Genomic DNA, 22109 nt, shown 5'->3' with positions numbered 1-22109 from the left:
GGCTCGTGCCAAGATTTGAGGGCCATAAAAATGTACCTGCAGACGCCAGCTAAGTGCGCTCAGAAGCGCAGCAAGCCCACACACAGCTGTGAGCAACAGCACCCCAAGCAGCCACGTATTTTGGAAACACGTGCTGGTGCAAATAAACAAACATATAACCTGAAGGCAAATACTGGCAACTATTCTGCAGCACAGAAAGAACAGCAAAAAGATTCATTGGTGTTGACTGGCAGCACTTGCCTCTAGTTTACAAAGCTGCAGCCACAAGTCTCTGGGCTGGACAAGCCTGAAGCAGTGAGTGACAGCTGTCCTGCAGGGCTGGCTCCTCTGGGCTTACCATGCTAGGAAGCCACTGACGCACACAGGGTTTAGAGTGGAGAGGAAATCCTTCTGAACTACTGATGCTGAATTTCAGCTCCTGAAGGAAGACAAGATCATTAACTAACTTCACTGATAATTTTTGCAGGACTATCTTTTGACTATTAAAAAAAAAAAAAAAACCAAAAACCAAACCTCCTTATTCTCTAACATCCACTTCTTCAAGCCTATAGGTCAGGCTAAGCATCCCTTTAAGCATCATAAGCAACCCACTGATTCCCCTTTTTAATGGTGCTGCTTTTCAACAAGCAAATTTACCTTCCCATCCCCCGATTTTTTTTAGAATTGAAGTGTTCAAGATTTTTGTCAAGATTAAAAAAAGAGAAGCATTATTCTTGCAACCTTTTTACTAGAACGCAGCATTGCTCAATGCTGCCACAGCATGAATCAAACTAAAGTGCAACCTTAACATAGCTAAGAGGAAAAGTAATCACACTATTTAGGCAAGCTAACGCATAAACATCTCAACAATGGCCTTGGCAACTGTGCTCAAATAGCAGATGTATATATTCAAGCTTTTCACCCTTTATTTTTATAGAACTGTCAAGGACCACATCCTCAGTGCACACTGCTGAAAAAAAAAAAAAAAAAAAAAACACACCAAAAAAACCAGGACCTATCAGCTTTGGCATTCAAATATAGGTTGATTGAGGACAAGGGGAGGGAAAAAAAGTGGTGAGCACGTTACTAGCAGGCCACATGAGAGCCCATCTCACAGCCCAAAAGAAGGTAGCCTGCAGCTCCCAGCCACCTAAGCAGCAGCCATGCAACCCTCTTCTTCCCTGGGCATCCAGGGTAAGGGAAGGCTGAATGTAAATCTTCATACACATCCATATTTATAATTAGAAAAAGAAAGATGCTTCAGAAGGCTTTCTTCTGATAACTAACTAGGAACTTGGTTCATGATTTCATTCTATACATTTTTTTTTCCTACCTGCTTCCTACATCCGTTGGCTTTTTTTTGTTCTCTTCCCTAAAACAGACAGCCTTAGAATGAACAAACAACCTTTATTTCATCAAGTCCTTCACGCAATGCTAGCCCTGTAAATTTTAAAACACTGCTTCTCAAATACTGGAAATCCTGCAGGAAAGCCAACGATCAGCAAGAGATAGCCACCAGTAATCTGCAATACTCTCCTGCATCACTGTATATCAGCACACTGCTATGGGATAAACAAGGAACAAACTTCAGCAACATTGCAAGAAAGACACTCAGGTCCTGGAGCATGACCAGAGAAGGGCAGAAGTGCTATGAGTGGTCTGGGGTACAAGTGAGATGGGGAACAGCAGAAGGAATGTGATGGGGCAGCGTGGAGGAGAGGAGCTCAGGGGAGACCTCATCGCTCTCCAACTGCCTGAAGGGAGGCTGTGGAGAGGTGAGCCCCTGCTCCAGGGTAACAATGATAGGACAGCCAAACTAGCAAGACTTCTTAAAAGCTCAGTCAGTGAAAAAGCTTTCACAACCCAAAACATATTGCAGTATTCAGCACCCAAGATGAACTTCTATAGAATCCATGCATCAAGAAGCATCAGCACATAAGTCTAATTTTCAAAATCACCAAAGCCACACGTGAGCTTCTGGTAAGCTTTGTGTCCTGTCTGCACAGGGGCTCACGCAGCCCTGACATTCAGCAGTATTTGTACCTGTCAGACCAACCACAAGCAGTGCTCTGAACCTGCACACACACGTATTAGAAGCATTTGCTCAGGACTGGCAGTAAGAGTAGGCTGTGCAACCAACAGGAGGAACACACAAATCCAAATCAATTTCAGGCTCTAAAGTTAGGCAGTGAAATTCCTTGAGCTGCAGGAGAATTAGCCTAACGTCCAAATCACAGCCCTTTCAGATCATATGATAAAATCAGCAAGGTAAAGTGCAACAATTGATAGTAAATCAGTGCTGTGCATGAGTTCCATATTAAAATTTCATCATATTATAAACAAGGAGGAGGAGAAAAAAAGAAGTGAGGAAAGAAAAAGAGCAGTTATTCAATGGCAATGGCCTTCTGACCAGAAACGTTCCCTACAGTCCACGCAAAAGGACAGCGGTGCAAAAGCCAAGGGCTGAGCAAGGCCAGAGCAAGGCCAGGTTGGATGGGCCCTGGGCAATATGATCTGGTGGCTGGCAACCCTGCTTGTGGCAAGGGGGTTGGAATTTGATGATCCTTGTGGTTCCTTCCAATCCAGGCTATCCTATGAAAGCGTGGACATGAGCATATATCAGCGCTGGGACCTTGGTACTAGCAGCAGTGTGAAGCACACCTTGTAGAAATTGTGTTTGATGGCAGAGTATGAAAGAGGCACTCCTAAAAAAGAGTAGATGTGGGATAATATCAGGCTTTGAAGAGAGAAGAATGAAGGATGGAAGGACAGAACAAAGAGTAGATGGAAGGATGGAAGGAAATGTCTCTTTGAACCTAATTATGGAACAAATTTGTGACAGATGCACACACCTAAGAGACTAAAGAAAAGAACTGGATATTGTGAGAAAGGAATCACACAACACACATGCCATCACATTCCCAGCAAGGTCTGCCACCATTAAAACCACCTTTCTGAGGCAGCTCTCTGCCCAGAGATGACTTCTCTTCTAGGTTCCAGAAGGACGTAGGTTTTGTTTCATTAGGTGCAAACACCAGCTTACGCATGAGAAAATTACCCCTTTTGCAGGCCAGCCCTTTCTGCAGGCAGGCAGAGCTCAGCAACCTCTCTGACAATATTCTCAATTATTTACATCACATAAATGGAAATTTTAACTGAAAGAATAGGAGAAATTATACCTTATGCTCTCGCATAGCTTCTCCACATGATATTTCTGAAACATTTTTTGCTTACATAACTATCTGAGGGTATATTTGCCACTTCAGGCTGCTACTATTGTAGCCATCATACCAAGCAAAGGAGGTTTCAAAAGGAAGCCATTAATTGTTGGCAGCCCACATTACTGCCAGGCCAGTGAAATCACCTACCAGCATGCAGCAGTGACCAAGTTCATGGGAGAGTTTCAACCAACACTCTTCTCCCACGCACTCTTGTGCAAATAAACAAACAACAACGTGAGTATATTTCAGGGCTTGTATTTAATCGCTTTGTCACTAAAAACAAGTCATTACCTACTGTGCTTGCTGTGACCACGCAGTATTGTCAGTAAACTGTGCTCCATCCTTACCAAGTGGATCAGAATCCTTGCCTGCAATCATATCTGACACTGAAATTGTATCCTGAAGCTTCAAGCCATCCACTCAAAAAGCAAATATTTGCTGTAAATAAAACACACAAAGCTTCGCTGGTTTTTATAAATGCATGAGCAACCACTGAAGCTAGACCAAGCTAATGAGCACGTGCATCCCAATTGCAGCTGACTGCATGGCATTCATGTGTCTCCACTTAGTAACAAATCACAGCCTGTGCTTCATAAAAAGATTTACACATACAAAACGCTCGTATAGCAGTCAGACATAAAACCAGGATGTAATCAAATCTCCGCTGTTTTATGTTTAAATCTCTCAGGACTTGAATCTGCAAAACTGAACGTGAATAATTGCAGCTATTTTCTAATAAAGACCACATGCTGCAGGAGTGGAGTACGCAAGCTTTCAATAGCTCTGCATAATATTTTTGGAGGTATTTCAACTTCAAATAAGCAATCTGGTTCAGCAGAGATAAACACACACGCATCAGTGACCTTGTTTAAACAATGCCCCGATTATTGCGATAAATCTCATTGCCAAATCTAAATATAGGCTTTTAAGACAAGAGAACCCTCAAACCAACAACAGTGGCATTTTAGAATGCGACAGCCTTCCCCTATTTACTGTTTACCTCGTTACCCAAATGCCTGTGCAGCTGCAGGAGGCCCTGCAAGGCAGGGGGGCTGTGGCTGCCAGCCACAGTGTGATCTGCACATGCGATGCTCCCAGTGCACTTGGGGCAACTTCAAAACTTGCATCACGCCTCAGGTATGCATGTGTTCTGCTTCCCACAGACAGCCCAAGTCCTGACACAAGGCAGATAGGCACCGCAGCACTGAGTCACAGCCTCAGAAACAGGGTGGATTTTTTTTTTTTTTTTAAATGAAGGCATGGGAAAAAAAAAAAATCCCATTCAAAAACCCTTCTGAGTTTCAGACTTTGGGTGTCCAAGCAGGAAATGAGGGAAGGAGGGGGAATTAGGGGAAAAAGGAGAAAGTTCTTTGAGTCAGGGTTATATTTTTGGAGTATTACTAGTTGTGTTCTGCCATTGTGCTGCAGAAATTAAGCTGTGTAAATTAATGCAGCATTATCTTTTCCAGGTTTTTAAGCCCATGCTGCAGCATTAACCTAATCACAGAATCTAATCTTGTGCTCAGAGCACACTCCCTCCCCATGCCATGGGCAACAGACAGCTTTCCATCACAGATGCCCCTGGCTGTAGCACACATCCAGCCATGTATTCCTATTTCACCTTCTTTCCCCAAAGCATGCAGGAATGTCAACAAGAACCGATCCCATTCATGTTGGGAAGCAAAACCTAAAAATTGAAGACATGGAGCCTTAAACTTTGACTTTTTTTGAAGCCTACTGAAGTACACAGTTCATAACCATAACATATGGGAAAGGAGCAGCACTGAAGTACTTCTCTTTCTTACTAAATCTGACAAAGTACCTGCCCCCTTCTTGATCTTGATATTTATAAAAATAAAGCTTGACTTTGCTGGGCAGAACAAGGCTAGAGAGAAATCTCTGCCTGCTATTTCATACTCTATTACAGTTCATGAAAGATACATAGCACATTTATTCTTACTGTTTCAGGACAAGTTAAAACTAAATTATGTTATTATGATACATGAACAAGTTGCTCAAGGAGGCTGTGGATGCCCCATCCCTGCAGGCATTCAAGGCCAGGCTGGATGTGGCTCTGGGCAGCTTGGTCTGTTGGTTGGTGACCCTACACAGAGCAGGGGGTTGAACTAGATGATCACTTTGGTCCTTTTCAACCCAGGCCATCCTATGATATGATTTCTACAAGTTTCTCTCCAAAGCAATCATTGCTCAGGTTATTGTCAGACCATTCTTCTATCCCCTTTTCTCCATTCCTGATGCAGCACAAGCCTAAACCACCTGTGACTTCCCTTGCTAGCTGCAAGCTGCCACAAGTGGATCAATTATGCACAACTACAATGACTTACGGTAAAGAAATCATTTGAGGGAAAACAAGAAAACAAACCACAAAAAAACAGATGGAGCTCAACTTATTTATAAATATCTTCAAAAAGCAGCCTGGAAACGTCCCGCCCGGGCGGGTGATGAGCACAGACATGGCATGGAGCAGCAAGGGAAGAGGCTGGGAGAACAAGGGCTTTTTTGTTGTCAAGTTTTGTTTTCTCCTTTCCAAAAAAACAAGAACATCCAGGAAATCCTCCCAGTTTGGTATTCCCACCACTGCCACGATAGATTAAATACAAGGCCTTTGCTTCCTGTCCCCTCCGCGCTGGGATGGAGCAGGATAATGCCAACGTCAGATCTCACAGGAATGCCACAAATAGAGATGAAGTTCTAGATCAGCTTGGCAGAAGCTTGACTATGCTGCCTGGACAGCATGCAACTTCCCACCCCAGTTTAACTCATTCTTTTTATTTTTAAGCAGAGGAAAACTCAGTTGGGACCTCAGGGTGAGTGAGGCACCTCCACAGAGGGCCCTGCAGCCACCGCCATGGCCTAAAGCACAGGGTGAGCACCAAACCAAACCCGAGCTGCTTTTGGGAGCATCGTAAATTGCAACCTTGCTGGCCACAAGTGACTCCTGGAGAATACAGAGAGCAAAATCATAAAGGCTAGAAACGATCTCTAAGATCCACAAGCCAACCTCAACCCATCCCTACCACGTGCATTGACCGCATCCTTCAGTGTTGCACCTCCAGTTCCTGAACACCTCCAGGGACGGTGACCCCACTGCTCCCCAAGCAGCCTGTGCCACTGCATCACCGCTCTGAGAAGTTTTTCCTCATACCCAACCTGAACATTTCCTGGCACAACTTGAGGCCAACCCCTCTCATCCTATCACTGTTACCTGGGAGCAGAGGCTGACCCCAAACCCGCCAGCAACCTCCTTTTAGGAGCTGTAGAGCAGTGAGGCCCCCCTAAGCTCCTCTTCTCCACACTCATCCACTGCATTCCCTCAGCTGCTCCCCATCACATTCCAGACCCTCACTGGACTAAGATACAGCTTCTAGCTCAGGGAGAAGTTGTATGGTTTTACCATCGTGCGATTGGCACAACCAACACAGTCCAAAAATCACCTTTCTGTACAAAAACACATAGAGACATAAGGACAACTGAGACCAAAACAAAACCAAGTTCTTGTCATCCAAAAAACCATCAAGCCTACCAGGTCCTTTCATTTCGTCACTAGTCTAAAAATAATAATAATGAAAAAGCCCAACAGAAGAAAACTGGTCATTACTATGGAATGAACTGTGGGACAGAGGAGAAAAAAAAAATATATATATATATATATTTTTATATATATATGTATTATATATATATGTGTATATATATATATAAAATGTGTGTATATATAAATAAAATATGTATGTATATATATATATATATATATATATATATATATGAGGGATAAATCAGAGCTTATCTTCTTAAAATATAAACCCCTCAAGGAACATAATTTCCTGCAATTAAAAATAAGACAATCCTCAAGATTATCCTAGACAAATCACCTTATGAGTTTAACACGGCTCGGGCCATTTTGTTTTATTTTTTACTTTTTTTTTTAAATGTGCATATTAATGTTTTAATCAAACCTGTTGGACCTTCTTCTCAGCTTCTCCCTTACAACTGATGCACACCAGAAATGCATAGGATGTATTCAGAACAGGTTTGTTTCCAGCATCAAGAATATGCTTTCTCAACAAGGACCTTTAGAACATCTACTTATTTCACTACTAAGATGACTTGGATCACAGCTTGTTACATTCATAACTTCCACAAAGAGCAACGTATTCAGCTACCAGACACCACACGGCCACCAGATGAAGTGAAGGGTCTCATTATCAAAGACTGGGACTCAGGTTCTAACAGCCTTGCTCCACTACACTATCCAAAAAGCAGCATTAACATCAAATATCAACAATAAGTTCATGATGCCAAAATTGTAACACAATGGAAAGTGCAGCAGATAGCAGAGTAGCAAAGTCCTAAGCTGTAGCAAGTAAGGGTTTGCTCAAATACAACAGGCACAGAAACAAAGGAAAAAAAAGCCACTTACCTTCAGAAAGCTTCAGGTATGGAGAGATCTCCAACAAGATACCCTCACCTCCACTGCCCACTCTTAAATGAGGGCTGGGAAGGGATGGATCCTGGCTCCAACCCTTCTGGTCACTCAGATTCATTGCATACACCTGAGTTCCCCTGGGTTGGCCCCGCTTTCCACCAGGTGCTCAATTACTGCTTCAAGGCCTGACTCAGCATTTCCACTCCCAAAGTGCTTCAGAACAGCCAATTATGCTCTCTATATTTACAACCCTGCAGTAAATACAGATTTTCAGATCCAAAATGCCTTACTGACACCAGGCCCTTGCACCCTGCAGAAGCTCTGGCTGCAAGGCTGCCTTGGTGGGAGCATTTTGGTGCTCCGAGCTTTTTAAACCTTTCAGTTCAGTGACTGCAGGTTTACAAACCCATCATTTAGGAAGGCTAACCGATGGTGAGAAAGCACACATTCCTCTTGAAGTGACTCTGTTAATGAAATCAGTCTACAGTGGAATTTCAAACCTAAAAAAGGTTTTCAGAAATAGAACAAGATTGATACAGATTGCACATCGATTCCTTACTCAGAATCCCATTATCAAATCTACTGGAAGAAAAGTTCAGTTTCCCATCTGCCCTCTATCCCTCTACCTACTGATTTTTTTTCTGTTACTTTCCCCCTCTCCCCTCTGCTCTCCCCACCTGACAGCCATCAAACACAATCGATAGATGGATCAAACCAAAGGGTCTTTTCTGTTGCATTCACTGCATTTTTCACGGCTGAACAGCTCATACCCATTCCATTCCAATCCATAGGGAATTTGAGAGATTATGTTTTGCTGAAACTAACGGGAGCATTCATCCATATACATATCTTTGATTTCAGCCCATTTCTAAAGGTCCTCCTTAAGATCACAGCTGCCGACTATCAAATGAACTGTAAATCAATACATACCACAAAGAAAAAACAAACAAACAAAAAAACAACACAAACCCAGTCTAACACCAATTCACATCTTCTCTTTTTAACACCTTTTAAAGCTAGCAATGAAAGCAGTATAAAAAGGAGAGCATCAGCTCCTTTACCACTAATGTCTCTACATTTTGCATGGTTAAGGGAATTTCTGAATGAACCAGAAGGTGGCAACTTCAGGGTAATTCTGCCAAGGAAAAAACCACCCTGCTCTCACATCCTTTTCTATTATTAAATGTGATACAATAGGATTCCTACTAAAATAACTGAAGCCAATTGCCACAAACTGTACTACTGGGAAAATTAAGCAGAATAAAAACAAGTGAGGCAACACAAAAGAGATTAGCAGCACGCAACGCCATTTCTCACAAAAGAAAATGAGGGCATAAACTTGTATTTAAAGCTCAGAACTGCGGAGCCGTGAAACATGGCACACAGTACAAAGGGGAAGAACAGGGGAGGAATAAGCAGAGGTACTTATTATGTCTGCCCCTAACTGCAGGATTCTGAGCACAGTACAGAGCAGCAAGGACATCCAGCCGCAGCTTTACCATTATCACCATTACCTGGCTGTGCCAATTGGACCATTTCTGTAGAGCTCATGAAATCTGACAGCTAGAAAGCTGCAATTTCATACAAGTGGTTATTTCTGAGCCCTTGCTCAGGAAAAAACTGAATTCAGCTCGGGGAAGAGCCTTGCCACTGCCCACGACTGTCCCAGAAATTAACTGGCAATGTCAAAAGATTCAGATTGGCACTTTTATGCTTTAAAGACAAGAGACACAAGCAGGAAATTAATCACTGACGTATGTTTGTATTTTTGACTTGCCTAATTATAACTTTCCGCCCCAAAGCAACTTTCAGTATTAACTCAAAGTTTAAATTTCCTCTTCCTTCTACCTCAGCTACCACCTCTTTTGCTCTCTCCTCTCAGGCCCTACTAAGATTGGAAACCTCATTTTGAAAATGAATTCTCTGCCTTGCTGTTATCTGATAACAACCCTCAGGATTGCAAATTTAATCATGATAACAACCAAAAACCTTGACACGGGAACCTGAACACTCAGAGCCTTTGCACCATTGGCAATAGTTGGTGTTCATTCACATAGTGGTACAGTGGAGAGCTGCTGTGGGGAAAGGAAAAGAGCCGCACAACACGCTTGGTGTTAGAAACATCCTTCAAACCTTAAGACGAGAGCACTGGGAGATTCAGAAAGCTGAACAGAGAAATACCTGCTTTGCCACAGCCCTGCGGTTATTTGTAGCGAGGAGCAGATAGACACAAAGACAGATAGCACAAAGAACAGAGCTGTACTTGCCACAGAAGGCATCTTCAGAAACAAGCGATATTAGAAATTAAAAAGGTTTCCTAATGACCATTTTCCCTTCTGGAGAGTTGTGTTAATCACAGTGTTAATACACTCAAATCAGACTTGGGATACTCCTGACACCCACACTGCAGAATTCCCATTGCACAGGATGCTGCTGTTAGTCAATAAGCTCAGCAGCACGCTCAACTGAGCAGCAGCATAAATGTCACTGCACTCAGGTGATGAAGTGAAGGCTGAAGCTCACCTGGTCACGGGGCTGATATGGTAACTTTGTGCACATTGCCTTTAAAATCTGTACTATTTCATGTATGGCCACTTACCGTAAGGCCCTCATGTATTATCTATTGGCATTCTCAGATAAAAGATGTTCCTTGTACCTGGAAATTCCTGTGAAGTAGCAGAGATTTCTGTGAGACTATCATTATCCACCTGCCACAGGGAGTCACGTTCTGATGGTGCAGCCATTAAAGCTGTTGCTTTTTGCTATTTGAGAGCTTTGATCTGACAACTTAAACTCTCCTTGAACGCCTTCTCGCATCCAACGTCACCTCACATAGCCTGCAGAGGATAAGGCAGCACCCTTTGTAGTGATGCAGCTGAACTCACAGGTGTCATTTCATGCATTAATTAAAAAGAAATATAGCTCATAGTTAGAAAACAAAGGATACTGCTAAGCTAAGGGCTTCTCTACAAACCTTTGTTAGTTGGCTGTTGTTTAATGCTTTGGGTTTTCCATACCATTTGTCTTTTTATATTTCACAATGCAAACAACGATGTCAAAGAGCCAATTTCAGTTTACTTAGATGCCTCTTTAGCTCAGGCTGTTTTCGTTTCACCTCAAATCCAATCAGTCATTTGCATTTTCTCCTGCAGCGGTAGACTAGCAGATAGCCAAATTAAACAGCATTTTAAAAGCAACAGGGATCTCAGGAGAGGGGGGAGAAACACAGCAGCATTTGCTAAGCTGGCAAAATGCCATTTGTCTTCTTTGACCTTCACTCTTTATAATTTCTCTGTTAAATAAAGATCCAAACCTCACGATGTTCAGTTCCACCAGCACTACACAAAGAGCCCACCAGCTCTTTTCCACAACCAACCTCAAACATTCACACAGATGAGTCAGTAAAAGAAGTTGAAGCAAATGGAATATAGCTGCAGCTGAAATAACCAGAGGCCATAGCTATCCCTGTAGCCCCAGATACAGGAACCAGACTGCCCCAAGCACACACCTTCACACAGGGTGCCTGGATGCACATGCCCTATCCAAATGGCTGTCCCACAGGTAGATCCCCCAGAACCAGCCTCCAAGCAGCTGCACTTCATATCAATTCCAGCATCCCCAGCTTCCTAACATCCTGGGCCTATTTTCAAAAATGCATTTAACACACATCCCCGCAGTGTAAATAATGAGATTTAAGCCTAAAGAACCTCTCCAGGGACTCTGAAAAGATACAGAAAGTTACCCAGCTGATGTTTATTACATGCTTCCCTATTGGCCACGTTTCTGTCATCAGAGAATTGTACTTTTAAACACTGATGGGCTACAACTGCTCTGAAGAAATCCATGCAAGGTAAATGTTTGCTCTACTCGTTTAATAGCCGCTGGACTCCTCTACAGAAAAGGCTCTCTAAATTAATTCTCAACAGCCTTTTTGCCAAGTGAGATTTCAACTGCCATCACTGCAGCCTCCTCCTCTCTGAAACAAGGAAAGAAATCTGTATTTATTTTAATTCTGGTTCTTTTTGCAAAGGTTGGTTAATTTACTCCGAGTCCCAGGTTATTTATCGTGAGATCAAAGAGATCTCCGCTTCAGCTCTCCGTATTTGGTGCCATGTCTGTCAAAATGTAATCAAAGGAGATTACTCAGCTTCAGATGACATCTCTGCTTTTCCTAGAGGCAGAAAATTCATGGTTTCTAAGAAGCCGTGAGTAAATGAAGAGAGACAAGTAGATTTGGGCTAGAAGGGAATCCCAGCTTCCAACAAAATCTCCTTCTCAGCAAAATCCAAAGCAGTGCTTGGCACATCCAGCCCATCGCTTCTATTCAAGAGATGCTGCTCACATCTGTGTCTACACCATCCCCTCCATAAACACCAAACAAACTGCTGCTTGGGGAGAGAATAACAGCAGTGAGTAATTCACACAGAAGCCCAATTTTCCAAGAACAACCGTTCACTGGGGCTCACACATTGAGAACATGGGCACCTGCATGCACCTGGAGCCTGATGGCACCAGGCTCAGCTTGGGACCTCCTACCATCTGCACAGGGCAGGCTCCCTGCTGGGGGGCTATTCTGGCTCCCACACCCCATCCCATCGGGTAGATTTCTACTCTATTACAGACGGATACACGGAGATAAAAATTATTCCCTGCTGTGGCAGTTTATGATGTTTGCTTTGCACTGCATAAAGAAAGAACACCTACACCAGAGAAGACACACATCCAACAATGAACTCCCAAGCCAGCCTCTTAAAAACACTCACCAGCTCCACATATAATCAAGCCCTACAATTATGCTAATTTGCACAAATAAGAGTTGAACAAACACTGTAAATATAAATGAAAAACCCCAGGCACAGGCTGGAACATTTTAAAATCCCAAATACACAACCATCTCTGTAACAACGCAACAGAACAACCTACTGAAACCCAGTTAGCAACAAATAAAAACCCTCAAATAAAAAGCCATCCCACGTCCACAGACAGCTGCTGTCACAGAGCCAAAAGCCAAGGCAGAAATCCTGGGCAGGCTGAGGAATGGGCTTAAGAGTGAAGTCTGCCCAGTGGCTGGCACGCTCCTCTCATCACCTCATTCCCAATGGACAAAGTTCTTGATGTTTCCAAGTAGCCATCTCACACTGGAAATGGGACACGAATATAATAACAAAACCCAAAAGCTCTCTGCCTGCTTGTAGGCATCTACAAGAATGCTTTCTGCTCAGTTATCTTTTCCATCAAGCAAGAGGTTTCTCCTACTCACCGCTCCATGGCTTTGTCTGCACTAGCATCTTCCTCACCAGGCTTGCCATACCAGAATTTTTACCCGTTGTTGTCTAAACCTGCTCTGAATCAAACTGGGTGGAAGAGCTTTAAAAACCCTCCAGCATCCAGCCCCTGTGTCTGCCCGCGCCGGTCCTGCTGCTGCTTCTGCGGAGGCTGCACAGGCTCTGGATGGAGGAGGCTGCAAACACCCTGCACACACACACACACACACACACACACACACGTGTGTGCACACGCACAGGAAGCTTGGAACTGAATCAGTGCTAAATGTACCGACTTCCTTCTTCATGCTCCAGTATCTCTGGTGTAAACAAGCAGTTCATGTTAGCCAAGCGAAGCTGAAAAGTCCGGCAGGGAAGGACAAAAGCAGGGAGTGGTCCCGGCTAGAAGTAACTATTTTAAATACACAAACATCTTCCCGTCAGATTAAGCCTTGCTTTTACATTAGGCAAATTCTGAAGCCATTGTCATGATAGGATAACTCAAGACAAACAGGAGACACTGCTTCCTCCTCTGGAGAGCCTCCTCATTTCCAGCACAAAGCACCTTGTAAGCGGAGCAGCAGTAGGAGAGACTTCACATCAGTCCTGAAGGCAAACAGAGAAAGGCAGATGCCAAAACGAGCCCCCAGGAAAGCACCACTGTCTCCAACCCATGCACGGGGCAGGGATACTGAGCCTGGATCCACGTAAGAGCTGGTGGCTGGAACTCCAGTCCTGACCCCAAACCAGCCATCGGCAGCCACCAGCTTCTAGCAGCAATGGCAGATGGCAGCAGGAGCATGCAGGGATGAGGCAGAAGGCAATGCCATCCTCTCTGATGTTTAAAAGCCTGCTTGTGCTTGGAGAGATGTTCCGCTCACCCACACAGCTCCAGGCTCCTTCAGCCTTCAGATGGCTTGCAATAATGTTTAACCTGCAGCAGCTCCCACCTCTTGGCACACACCACACCACACAGCACCCACTTCTTCTGCACAGAAGAGCAAAACCACTGCACCAGCTCTCCAGCAACTATCTTCGTGGGTTACACTAATGAAATAATGCCTGACAGCGATCTGATTTCTCAGACGAAACGGTACAACGGCCAGCAAGAGGCTGAGCAAAAAGAAAACTGATGGCTTGGCAGTTCTTTGCTCAAAAATGATTTAAAAAAACCAGCCTTTCTGAAAGAGCTGCCACCTCACGTCTTTTCAGAGAGCTTTGTGCTATTTTTATTTCCCTATTTGAGAACACTGCAATAAAAAGTTTTCTTCTGCTAAAGCTGGAACACTGAATATCTGTGACTATTCAACACATGTCCCTCTTATTGTCCTGCAAGGCTGCCTACTGAAAGGTCCTACAGACCACCTCTTCCCATTCTGTCTTTCATGGCAAACTCAATTCTCAAATCATGCCATGCACGTAAAGTAAGACTGAATTCCGCTATTCCCAAAGGCACAGAATGCAGGATTGAAGAAGCAGGGTCAGAAAAGGCTCTTTCCTGTGTGTCATTTATGTGGGTCCTGTGGTCAACCTCCACCTCCAACATTTGGATTCAAAAACATCTCCAACGATGAAATGAGAGGCCACGTTTGGGCTTGGAGCTCCTACCACAACAGTGCAGATCCATACCTTGCAAGAGGGCAGTGCCTGGGTGCCTGGTTCCACAGCCCTGTGCATACCCCAGAACCCTCTAGGACCTTCTTTGATCTCTTGGGCAGTCCTTAAGGACGTCCAGCTGCTCACCTGGTGTACAGCAATAATGCTGTGCAGGGAAGCAGCACTTGGCATTAAGAAATCCATACAACAGCCTGTCCTCGTTTGGAAAAGAGATCTGTACAGAAGAAAATGAGAGGTTTGCAGAGTCCAAATACAAATACAAGTCCAAATACAACTCACTGCCTTAATACAAGTGTTTATGTGCACATCTACAAAAAGACATCCAGAATTTCATTGTTCAGATATAATGATAATGCTGGGACAGCACTACCCACAAATCATCCTTGCAGACGCGCCAGCCAAAGGAGGCTTCACATTAACGCCCTCACCCCTGCCAAGTGCTGAAACAACTACCACACAAATATTAGCAGGGATTCCTCGGCAGGGTGATGCTGCTATCAGAGGAAATCTCAGGAGACACCACAAGATTCTATGAAGACTGGCAACATCCTACAGAGTGATCACTGTGGGTACCCAGGCAGCCCGCGCTCCTCAGCCTGGTTCTGAAGGTGCAGTAGCCATAACAAGCTCCAGGACAAGACAGCCTGGGAGCAGGGGGAAGCAAACAGTGCTGCTTCTAGCAGCTGTGCTCTGAGAAGTCAAATTCCTTCTTGTCTTTATACAGGGAAAAATACAACAGCTGCTCTTCTGCTTCTGACACACCATAAAGAAAAGAGAAATGGTCTTGGATAGGATATTCGGCTGAGGTCACATAAAAGGAACTGTCTGGCTGCTTGACCCCTTGGAGAAGTTTTTGGGATCAGCTAACACCATAATGTGCTGAGATGGGGAGAACAAAGAGCAGCACACAGGACTGAGGTCAGCAAAACCGTTTTCAGCTTCTTCTGTGCTCCTCCAGTGTCAGGGACTTCACCTGGCGCACACCAAATTCATCTGCGTGTTCTCCACTTCGGTGATGAGAGCTGATCACAGCTCCTCACTAGCTCCAGAAATGGAAGGAGCCGTGCTCCCTCTCAATCTCAGCCTGCCCAGGTTCATGGATCTCCTGGCATCTATCCCCTTTTTACATATGCTAAGTTTAGGATCTCATATCTATGATACACAGCTCTGAACTAAGCAACTAGGAGGGAGTTGTGATTTCAGGTCATGTTTAAGCTGAGGATCCACGAGCACCTCCAACGCTCCCAGCTTCACCAAAAGGAAGGACATCCTCTCTCCAGCCCTGAATACTCCTCCTTCCATGTGCTCTTTAAGAAAAGCTGACATCCAGTACGCTGACCCAATGTTTTCCACACGTTTGCCTTCTGATAAGCACACAAATGCTTTCTGCTGGGCGTTTTCCCTGTTAACCTTCCTGAACAGAAACAGAAGAAAACAGAACCTAATGCAGTAGGTAATGATACTAAATATAAGCAGCGAATCGAGTCACTTTGTTTCTCAGGCACTCAGCTGAACGGGTCACTTTAGAAGTCCACATCTACTGTCCCTATGCAGATCCCAAAAGCACCAATCACTTCTCATTTCAGAAGCAAAATGCACTCTTGAAATCAGAATGATTACTGAAAACCTCATTAAAGGATGGCAAAGTGATAGCACTGCATGTCTGCTGGTGTATGCAAGGAGCAAGCACGTACAGAAAGCACGCGGGGCATCCAGGAGGTGGCTGCAGGTCCTTTGGGATGGCTCTCGTGGTGGCAATGAAGCTCTTGGTGGGTTGGCATTTCATTGGCTCAGGTGGCTGTATAACAGGGTGTGGGACAGGCTGCTCCTCAACACAGCAACAGGAAAAGCCCAGAGTGTTCAGCCATCCCTGAAAGAACAGTGGCACAGTGACAAGGAGCCAGCAGGAGCTGCTTCCTGAGACACACTGGGCGGTGGAAGGCTGCTTTTGAAATTGAGAAACACACACTTTTCAAAAAAGAAGAGATTAAACATCTCACAGATGGGTCAATGGAGGAGATCAGTGATGTGGTAATAGTTTTGATCGTTCTCGAAGTATTTACATAGTCTGTATTCAATTTAAAAAAAAAAAAAAAAAGATGAAAGACTTGCTGGATTATTAAAGAAATATATTCACATTCACACGTTCATTTCTAAAGTTTACCTCTACAGATACGCACCAATTCCCCACCTTTACCACCTGCAAAATGTGTCCAGCGTGGAAAAACTCATCTAACTCTAAACTTGATATGACAACATGATACGATAACACTTTATGAGACATCTGTAGGTAATAAGGTCCTGGCACCGCTGCCCAGAGCTGTGGGTGCCCCATCCCTGGAAGTGTCCCAGGCCATGGATGGGCCCTGAGCAGCCTCAGCTGGGAGGCAGCCAGCCCATGGCAGGAGGCTCTGGAAGGTTTTGGGGTCCCTTCTGACCCACCCATGCTGTGATTCCGTAGGAAGAGAAGGACCACATACAGCTTCAGAGACGCACTGATAAGACAGCAAGTTGTATTCAAAGCTGTATCCTCAAAGAGGTCAAAACCAAACATTGCTATTAACTTTCAACAAGACAAGGAAAGTACTGCAATACAGTTGCCAAAAAAAAACCAAAAACAAAAAAAACTAACCTAATGCAAACAAACAACAAACAGAGGCCAGCAAGCAGAGGCCAGATCCTCTGCTAGAGGGAAGCAGAAGTCAAGTACAGTGTGTGCAGAGGAGGGGACAACACGTCTGTCCTCAGGGAAGGGATCTGCAGGGCCATCCCAGCAGCTACAAGTTGTCTGCTGAAGGATAAGCAAAAAATTCCCCCCCCCCAGAATACAAACTTCACTGTGCTGGAGATGAGAAACACTTGGCACAATGTACACGATGAGCACATCTTGGCTGGAGTTAACCCGGTATCTTGAAGAGGACCAAACACAAAGTCTGTAAGAAGGGTAAGGTTTTCCATTCCACTATAAGGAAGAACTTGCAGATTCTCTCCCACTCTGCTCTCTGTCCTGCGAGACAATTTCCTACACAAACACACAAGGAAAGGCAATGCTCAAGATTGCTTTGGAGTTGTAATTTGAGATGCACACATTTTAAAAAAAGACAAGAAGCTAAATTCAGAAGATGGGAAATCTGAACCGTGAGGAATTGTCTTTGAAAAATGCACAAATTATGTCATTGCCAGTACAGGGGAAAGCCTTTGTGGCTGACAGACGGCCCTGATTGCCAGCCTGGCAGACCTCAGCTGCAAGGAGTTCTCAGCAGCCTAATTGCCTCCGTTAGCTGCCGAGTGAATAACCCAAAATCCGGGCAAACAGGAAATTTAGTGGAGACAGAATGAGAAACAGCCCCTGGTTCACTGCGCAGGCTGAGGTGCTTTTCAGTAAAATGAACAATAAAGAGATCCTTATTAGCTCCTTAAACAAGCCACACTTTCAAAAGCAAGGGAGGAAAGAAGGGAAAGGGGAAGTCAGTGAGAGGGAGGAGGGGGAAATTAAAACGCTACGATTTCTACAATGTATTAAAAAATATGGAGAGAGTGGAAGAAACGTGCAGTCAGATCGTGTCTTTGCACTCTCCCAGTCCTCATGCAGAATTCTGCAGTCCCTAGCCCAAGGTAGACAGGTGTACATAAGCTGGAAAAGGGACTTGACGTCTCTCCTTTTAAAAACGACTTCAGATTCTCCTTTGCTGTAACTCCGTACGAGGCCACACGCTCTTGCAGTTGGCAGACAGCTGCCACAAAACCCATACTTAATCCCTGAACTTGAGCACATTTGCAATGAAAACAGAAGAGCTCAGAACCACATCAGTACCTTGTAATTTGCTCTCCGAAATAAGCCCTGAAACCAAAGGTAACCCATGTGCAAAAGGATTTATTTTTCCTCAGGAAACCTCAAACGAGCATTTCAGTCCCATGTCATCATGCACATCAAAACTATCAGTTTTGAGAAATCAGGGATTTTTAGGCTGGCTGTGTGAAAGTCTGACTGCCTGGCTTCGGGAAGTAATCATTTGTCCTTTAGTGAAATAGAAAAGCAGTCAGTTTCAAATGTTTCGGACAACTTTTCCCAATCTGCTTTGCCCTGAGCAGGCACATGCACGCCCCTGCCACAGTGCAGTCTTTTGGAGTAGGTGGGAAGAGGAAAGCTGCAAGACACCACAGCCCAAGGTAAATCCCACCTTCCCATAAGCTTCCAGCTCTGTTACTAAATGAGAGGCAGGGAATTTCCCCCTTTTCTGCACTTCAGTGACTACCCAGCAAGAAGAAACCAATGCCACCCACATTCCTCTCTTTCTTCCTCTTCAGAAGTTTGTCTGGAAACAAGAAGTTTGTCAAAAGCAAGAAGCAGGGGCAACACTGTTGAAAGAGCTGCTCTTTCTCCAGAAGGAATAACTTCTGCACAAGCACCAATTTACTTACTTGGAAGCAGAGCTGACGGCTGTAGCCGCTTTCTTGCGACTGTAATTCAGCAGTGGCTGCAAAACTTCAGGATGTAGCCCAGCTGCACACACAAGCTGCCAAGGTTTTCCTAGAGGGGTTAAGAATCCTAGAAGGATTCTAGAGAATCATTAAGGTTGGAAAAGACCACTCAACACCACTGTGCCCACTGTGTGATGGAATACAACCGACACAAAGCCAACAGTTCACTTACTAAGAGAAGCCTTCCCCAGAAGGGCAAAACCATTCTGGGATGCCATTTTCATCAAAGGTGAAAGGCACTTTGAGCCCCAAAACATGATTTCAAATACTAAATCACCAGCACCGCGTCAATAACCTGCTAAGAATTAGTTACACAACAGAGTTTTGCACAAAAAGACTGCATTAAGGGAGGTGGGGCAGGGTGAGTGCAAAACACAAACTCCCTCGAGCACTTATTTCCCTGAATAAAGTGCAAATCTGGAAGTACAGTGGGTGGCAATGGCTGTCATCATGGCAGACACAAGTGAAAGCTCTGCCTTCTACAGACAGTTGCTGGAAACCTTTCCTGTTCCCCAACAGACTGAAAAAGAGCACAGGTAGAGGACAACTAAGAGAACATCACTGCCAAAAGAATATTTATTTTGATAGGAAATGAGCAAGATGGCACGGGGCAGCTGTAAGGAAAGGAAGCCCACAGACAAAAGGGACAGGATGAGATATACCATGAGCCAAGCAAGAAGGAAATGAGAGAGGAGGAAGAATAAAGCTAGTGTGGCTGTTTTGGGGGTGGGGAAAGAGGTGAAACATAGGAATTGCAACAAATGAATTGCACGGAACTGATTCATTCCTATGGAAACCCTAAGGGACACGATGGTACAGGTATTTTTCACCTCAGTTAACAAGCATGCGTCCTCAGGCTAGGAGGTGCCAGGCACATTTTTCCAGAGACTTGAGGAAATATTTATACTAGAATTAAAAATAAAAGGGAATGTTAAGTTAATCTGCCATGCAATCTGAATCCTCGCATATAAATAGCAGCGATGGAGACAATGTGAAGTTGCAGGATTAGTGAGGCCTCTGCAATGCAGTTAACAACAGCTGAGGGGTAAAGTTGGAAAAACACCAACAGGCTTAAGAATGCCAAATTAAGTTTGCTTGCACAGTTGTTGCTAATAAAAATACGAAGCCTTCCTCTCCATCTGCCTCCTCCTCTGGAATAGCAAGCTGGCAACGCAGCCGAAATCCCAGAAAAATCCTGCTTCCCACAGTGTCCACCCTCCCTGCTCTCTCTGCAGTCAGCTGAGCAGCTGTGATGAATGCAATCCCCAGTGCAGCTTCCTGCACAGCCCTGTACTGAGCTCTGCAGCAGATTCCATCCAGGATGCTGCAGGAGCAGTCGCATTCTTCCCAAGCTGCAGGCAGCAGCACAGGTGGAACACAGTGGCTAAATGTGCCATTTGAAGCCATGATGGGAGCAGAAAATACTTTCCCAACTTCTCACAGATAAACAGAACTTGCCAGGATGTATTATAATGTGTGTTGGGAGCTACAAATCACCTTCTACACTTTGCACCTCAGAGCAGGCGTGCAGCAGCGACATGTGCCTGGCTTCAGGGATGACTCTGGCAGCTCTGTAATTACAGCACTGAGCCAATGTGATGACAGTTGGCCCAAATGCAGCCACCCCAGGGGCCACAGCTCCATCAGTGGCATTTTCAATGCAAACGTGGCTGGGGAAGCAACTGGAACTGCAGAAGGAAAGAGTAGAGCAGTGAGAAAAGCAGCAGTGAGACATCACCTCCTTATGGAATAATGAATGGTGCTGTTAAAAATAAAAATTGCACTGCAAAGAACTTCATTTCACTCAGGCCACATTTAGAAACCTAGCAGCTAAGTCTCATTTGCCTTGCATACAGCAGATTAACAATAAAAATTCTCAGATGCCATTGAAATAAATGGATTTCCTTGCTGTTAGTAAAGTAAAACACAGTGCTGCAATTCGTAGTGATGTTATTGCAGTGGAAATGATTCTGATTCCAGAAGGCAGCTCCTGGCATGGCAGGGAGGTGCTGGGATCATTGAGACACCCCGAGAGCCCCAGCAAAGTTATCCCACAGCCTGAGAGCCATCCTTCAAAGGCACACGTTCTCAGCCATTTTATTGGGTAAATGACACTGTAAACCAAATTTAGCTGCTCGGGTCAAGCTTATCCAAATTAGCCACAGAAGCTATTTGCATGTTTTCTACAACTTCAGATTAATTTGACTTTATCTTAGTCCCACACTGTGATTCTGGAGAACTGAACATAATTGGGAAAATATCTGACTTATTCAAAGAATATCACAGTGTCTGCTTTTTATGGGTAGGTGGTATGTAGATATTGTCAAACTCATGCACAGCCACCATTCCTGCTTAAATCCCCTGCAACTCTACACACCAATCCTACTTGCAGCCTGGACACATTCTGGGTTGCTCTGTTTTTCTAACTGCTCAGAAGAAAGGAAATACCTCTCCATTACTCACCTCTACCCCTTACAACAGGAAAAAAAAGAAGAAGAAAAAAAAAGATCAATCAGGAGCTCCTACATCTATATTACAGGTAATTCAATGCACAGGGAAAGCTGCTTGAAGAGGAGACAGCTGTACAAGGCACAGAAAAGTCAAAGAGTAAGTGTGAGGAAGGCTGTCCAGTTCTTTGGAAAGACTGCCATGTTATTACATTCTCCTCGTGGCAAAAGCTTCAGCACTCCTGAGGATGAGCAAAAGGAAAAAGAGATAAAGAAATAAAGGTGAGGCAAACAGTCCTCAAGACCAGCTTACTCACAAAGAAACCCTGGTAAAAAAGACATGCAGTGTTTCCTGCTACCTCCTTTCATAGGAAACACAGAACGGTTTGGGTTGGAGTGGACCTTTAAGATCATCTAGTTACAACCCCCTGCTATAGGCAGGGACACCTCCCATCACAGCAGGTTGCTCACAGCCCCATCCAGCTCTCCTCAAACACCTCCAGGGAGGGGGCATCTATGCACGTTGCATGCTTCTTTCACTTAGTGCCTTACCTATATCTCATACGCAAAGAAAACTGCACACAGCCATAGGCAAGCAGTCAGCAACTTGCAGCGCACTGGGGCAGGAGGGACTGTACAGATTGCAGTCCCTTTG

At 44.5% G+C, this 22109-nt stretch overlaps 1 protein-coding gene across 3 annotated transcripts in view; it reads right to left on the bottom strand.

The window, feature by feature from the left end:
- The window catches only part of RASAL2 (RAS protein activator like 2), a 149978-nt gene that overhangs the window by 107613 nt on the left and 20256 nt on the right, over positions 1-22109 (bottom strand). Inside the window, exon 1 of one of the 3 annotated variants that reach the window (XM_042819279.1) lies at positions 12905-13073. The exons of the other annotated variants lie outside the window; for them this stretch is intronic. Coding sequence (XP_042675213.1) covers positions 12905-12953 — 49 coding nt within the window. The 5' untranslated portion in view covers positions 12954-13073. Of the gene's footprint in view, positions 1-12904; positions 13074-22109 lie in introns of those variants that run through there. 3 annotated transcript variants of the gene reach the window in all.

Source organism: Centrocercus urophasianus, unplaced genomic scaffold (assembly GCF_019232065.1).
Source record: "Centrocercus urophasianus isolate 14NV4802_14NV808 unplaced genomic scaffold, USGS_Curo_1.0 seq_18, whole genome shotgun sequence".
NCBI lineage: Eukaryota > Metazoa > Chordata > Aves > Galliformes > Phasianidae > Centrocercus > Centrocercus urophasianus.
The sequence above is the reverse complement of the archived record's forward strand: the minus strand, read 5'-3'. Positions and strand labels throughout refer to the sequence as shown.